The sequence below is a fragment of the Nematolebias whitei genome, chromosome 12 (genome assembly GCF_014905685.2).
Source record: "Nematolebias whitei isolate Nwh7 chromosome 12, NemWhi1, whole genome shotgun sequence".
In the NCBI taxonomy this organism is placed as follows: Eukaryota; Metazoa; Chordata; class Actinopteri; order Cyprinodontiformes; family Rivulidae; genus Nematolebias; species Nematolebias whitei.
In genome coordinates, this window is record NC_056509.1 from 46,987,402 (window position 1) to 46,992,111 (window position 4,710).

At 49.9% G+C, this 4,710-nt stretch overlaps 3 protein-coding genes across 4 annotated transcripts in view; 2 read left to right on the forward strand and 1 right to left on the reverse strand.

Annotated features, from left to right (window-relative positions):
• Window positions 1-4,077, forward strand: part of LOC119418653 (creatine kinase B-type) — an 11,195-nt gene extending 7,118 nt beyond the window's left edge. Inside the window, exons 4-8 of the mRNA XM_037685984.1 lie at window positions 472-604; window positions 2,229-2,400; window positions 2,471-2,594; window positions 3,399-3,588; window positions 3,661-4,077. Coding sequence (XP_037541912.1) covers window positions 472-604; window positions 2,229-2,400; window positions 2,471-2,594; window positions 3,399-3,588; window positions 3,661-3,839 — 798 coding nt within the window. The 3' untranslated portion in view covers window positions 3,840-4,077. The remainder of the gene's footprint in view (window positions 1-471; window positions 605-2,228; window positions 2,401-2,470; window positions 2,595-3,398; window positions 3,589-3,660) is intronic.
• si:dkeyp-72h1.1 (uncharacterized protein LOC799956 homolog) overlaps window positions 1-4,710 on the forward strand; it is an 87,958-nt gene that overhangs the window by 28,425 nt on the left and 54,823 nt on the right. The gene's annotated exons all lie outside the window — the stretch shown is intronic.
• The window catches only part of LOC119418652 (MAP/microtubule affinity-regulating kinase 3), a 46,836-nt gene that overhangs the window by 25,866 nt on the left and 16,260 nt on the right, over window positions 1-4,710 (reverse strand). The gene's annotated exons all lie outside the window — the stretch shown is intronic.

Below are 4,710 nucleotides of genomic sequence, written 5' to 3' on the forward strand. Positions count from 1 at the left end.
TGGTTTGGACATGTCCAGAGGAGGGACAGTGGTTTGGACATGTCCAGAGGAGGGACAGTGGTTTGGACATGTCCAGAGGAGGGACAGTGGTTTGGACATGTCCAGAGGAGAGACAGTGGGTATACTGGTAGAAGGATGTTAGAAATCCAGCTGCCAGGAAAAAGACAAAGAGGAGACATATGGATGCAGTTAGAGAGGACATGGAGGCAGTTGGAGGGAGGACAGAGGACAGAGGACACAGAGGACAGAGTGAGGACAGAGGACAGAGTGAGGACAGAGGACACAGAGGACAGAGTGAGGACAGAGTGAGGACAGAGGACAGAGTCAGATGGAGGATGGTTGTCTGTGGAGACACCTAAAGAGGGAAAAGTCAAAAGAGTTTGGACCTCGTTCTCTGTCCATGGTGCTGACCTGACCCTCGAACACCTTTTACCTTCACCTGGTCTGATGGTGTCCGGTGTTTGTTTTCAGGGCGGAGATGATCTGGATCCAAACTACGTGCTGAGCTCTCGGGTCCGGACGGGACGGAGCATCCGCGGCTTCAGCCTGCCGCCCCACTGCAGCCGCGGAGAGCGACGCGGCGTCGAACAACTCTCCATCGAAGGTACGACGCTGCACACCCGTCTGCCGCTGAACGCTTGGAGCCCATTTCTGTCCGTCTTCTCAGGAAGCGCTGGATCAAACGGCTGCTCTGGGGTCAGTTGGTGCTTCAGCAGAAGTCCAACCACGACTTCGTTTTATGGACTTTAAGATCGTTTCTGTTTAAAAGTTTGAGATTTAATCACGAAGGTTCTCTAAAACGGTTCACTTGTTCTGGAAACGTTTAGATCCACATCTGTGTGCACCGAGTCGGCGCTCGACGAAACTCAGTGGTTAAATTAAAATGATTGGTTCAGTTCGTTCTCAAACACGAGAGTAAAGAAAAACTTTGCACAAATAAAAAACAAAACACATAAAAAAATGATGTTAACATAAATGACCAAACAGCTCCGGCACCTAAAATAATAAATGAAACTTTGCGACTTGAAATAAACTATAAACTGTAGAAAAGATGCTCTGCCACCTCAAAATGTGCACAAGTTCTAATTTATATATAAATAATTTATTTTAAAAATTTTAATGAAATTAAACAACCTGTCTGGGTCCAGGTAAGATTTATTTAGGTCCAGATCCAAAACACAGTCTAAGACACAAGATTTTAAATAAAAAACTTCAATAAAAAAACTCTCATTTCATGAAATGAACCAAAGAGAACATCTTCGCTTTAACCAGCGGTGAGTTAATTCCAGATGTTGATCCACTTGGCGGCAGCGCTGTGCTGTTATGTCACAACTGGACACAAACCTGAGCCTCAGACCGTTTGGATCAGACCCGACTCACATGCGTTTCAGTTTTTGCTCTGCAGAAGAAGCTGCCGTCGTTCTGTAGCTTCACATTCAGGACGTTTAAATTTGGCTCCTTCGTCTAAAACTGACAGATGTTAACGAAGTGAGGAGCGTCGAATCGAAGGAGACGGGATGCTTCGCTTTGAGCAACATCAGCACCACATCGTGGTGCGTTCAGGGAAACTCTGACAACGCAGCGTTCGTTCCGGTTCAGTCTGCTCGGCTTTATTTAGCTCATCGCTCTTTATTTAGAGACTTCCCATCATGCCTCAGTGAGCATGTTGGCACGCACACCGGGGGATGGACGCGTTGCGTAACTGCGAGCCCAGCGCCGTCCTGCTGAGACTCCAACGAGTCCAACCGTTCACTTTGTCCAAAGTCACAGCTTTCATATTCAAACGGAACCGGACCGAACCGGTGCGGCCCGGTAGAGGCTGGGAGGAGACTCCACTGCCCCCTGCTGGCAGAAATCAGGTTTTACAGATGAGGATCTAAAACGCATGTGAGCAGAGAGGTTTTATTGATGAAGATTATTCACTGCATTTGGTTTTTAAAAACATATTTCCTCCAGCAGCCTCCCTCGATGTTTTAGCTGCTTAAAAAACTAATTCTTGCACGAAGGTAAAAGCCAAACAAGTCACCTGGCTGACATTTTGCTAACAGACACACAGGAAACATTCCATTCAGCATTCTGACTACGAAACTAAAATCTTGCATTTCATTTGGAAAACGTGATGAAAATCTAGTCTTAAAGCTGATTTACTCAGATCCGAGGTGTCAGCCCTGAGGGCTCTCAGGTGCGCCCATTCAGTCTTGACCCTGCGGTTCTGACTCCCCCTGCAGCTCTGGACACCCTGGAAGGGGACCTGAAGGGGAGGTACTATGCCCTGAAGAACATGACGGACGAGGAGCAGCAGCAGCTGATAGATGACCACTTCCTGTTCGATAAGCCCGTCTCTCCGCTGCTGCTGGCCTCTGGGATGGCCCGCGACTGGCCCGACGCCCGCGGCATCTGGTCAGTACGCTGGGGACTCTGGTTTGGAGATCATTCAGACTTCCTGTGGTTAACCGTTGTTCACCTGCAGGCACAACAACAACAAGACCTTCCTGGTCTGGGTCAACGAGGAGGATCACTTGCGTGTCATCAGCATGCAGAAAGGAGGCAACATGCGGGAGGTGTTCACCCGCTTCTGCACTGGACTCACCAAGGTGAGCGCCTCACTTCCTGTCCTCTGCTCGGTTTCAGGTGGTGACACTCATGAAGGAGACTCGTGGAGCCCCACAGTCCTGCCGCCTGAGCTTTGGGTCCAAACGGTTTGACCCAAGTGCAGCAGACGGGTTCAAAACATTTGTCTTGAAGAAGTCACCGTCAGAGTCTCAAGAGCTCTGGATGTATTCTGACACCTGCGCTGGAGCTCACCTGAGGCAAACATCCAGGTCTAAAACCACCAGATCACCAAAGAATCGTTCATGAACTGGTCGAAATCTGCTGGTTTTATTCCTAAAAGCTGATTAAATCTTGAACGTGGGGACTTGGCTCTAAAAGGTGGGATCTCACTGAGCTGCGACCGTTGACACTGTTGCAGTCGAGCGGTCGCACCCAACGAACAGAGCGGCTGGTTGGACTGGCTTTGCAGCCGCCCCTGGATTATAATTTAATCTGTGGTGCAAACTTGAGAAATAAAGATAGTTTCATTTGGACCAGTTTTATAATAATTATCATCAGCGTGGTTTGTACACCTGGACATTAGCTGCTAACGTTTTGTGTCAAAGCTCTTGTCTAGGAGACAAAATACAACTTGAGACGTGTTGAAGACGTCCACGATGATTTTATGAGATTATTTGATGCAGAACTGTTTTAAACATGTTCAGAACTCGCTGTTTGACTCATGACTCTGAGGACTGCCATGAAGATCCTGAGACATCCTGAAGACGCCCACATGAATGCCAACTAGTCTCCCCTTCGATGACCCGTCTCACCTGTTCGCCCACACGTCTCTCTCTGTCCTGCAGATTGAAGGCTTGTTTAAGGAGCGGGGACACGAGTTCATGTGGAACGAACACCTGGGCTACGTCCTCACCTGTCCGTCCAACCTGGGGACGGGCCTGCGAGCCGGCGTGCACGTCAAACTGCCGCACCTCAGCAAGCACGAGAAGTTCGGCGAGATCCTAAAGAGACTGCGGCTGCAGAAGAGAGGAACAGGTGCGCCCAATGCCACACAGGTAAACTGACTGTGTCTGCAGCACTTGACATCACTTCCTGTCTGTCTCTCAGGTGGAGTGGACACCGCAGCAGTGGGCGGAGTCTTTGACATCTCCAACGCAGACCGTCTGGGGTTCTCAGAGGTGGAGCTGGTCCAGATGGTGGTGGACGGAGTCAACCTTCTGGTCAACATGGAGAAGCGTCTGGAGGCCGGAGACGGCATCGACGACTTGATGCCTGAACAGAAGTGAACTGTCTCACTGTAACCCGACACACCTCCCTCCTCCTCCTCCTCACCTCTCACTCCCCTCCCTCCTCACCCCGTCCCCCACTGTAATCAGTCCGTCCTGAAGCCGCGGGACGATTAGAGCCGCTCAGTTAGACTTCAGTCTTCCAACATGTGAAGGATTTTCTATTTCCTGTCTGCACCTGTTGGACCATCTAACACCTGAAATATCCAATAATAAAGTCTCTGTGGCCCAAAGTAAACGCTGCTGCGGCTCGTCTCTCTTCTTTACCAACGATCAGCTCGTTCTGAACCTTCTCTGCACGAAAACAAACATGCAGCCTTCAGGGCTGGGAAATGTTCAGAAGCTGCATGCACAGGTACAAACGCTGACTCAGCTGCAACCGAACATGTGACCTCAAGTCCTCTTTTTCATCTTCTGAGCCTCAGACTGAACTAAAAACATGAAAGAGACGGCTCATAAAGCTCACCTGAAGAAGAAACTGCACGGATATTAAACTTCTGCTGAATGTGGGACAGATATAAAAAATGAGGGTTTGACCACAGGTAGCGACCACCTGGAGGACCATAGGTAGCGACCACCTGGAGGACCACAGATAGAGAACACCTGGAGGACCACAGGTAGCGACTACCTGGAAGATCAAAGGTAGCGACTACCTGGAAGATCACAGGTAGCGACCACCTGGAGTACCACAGGAAGCGACCACATGGGAGGACCACAGGAAGCGACCACCTGGAAGATCACAGGTAGCGACCACCTGGAGGACCACCGGTAGCGACCACCTGGAGGACCACAGTTAGCAACTACCTGGAAGATCAAAGGTAGCGACTACCTGGAAGATCACAGGTAGCGACCACCTGGAGGACCACAGGAA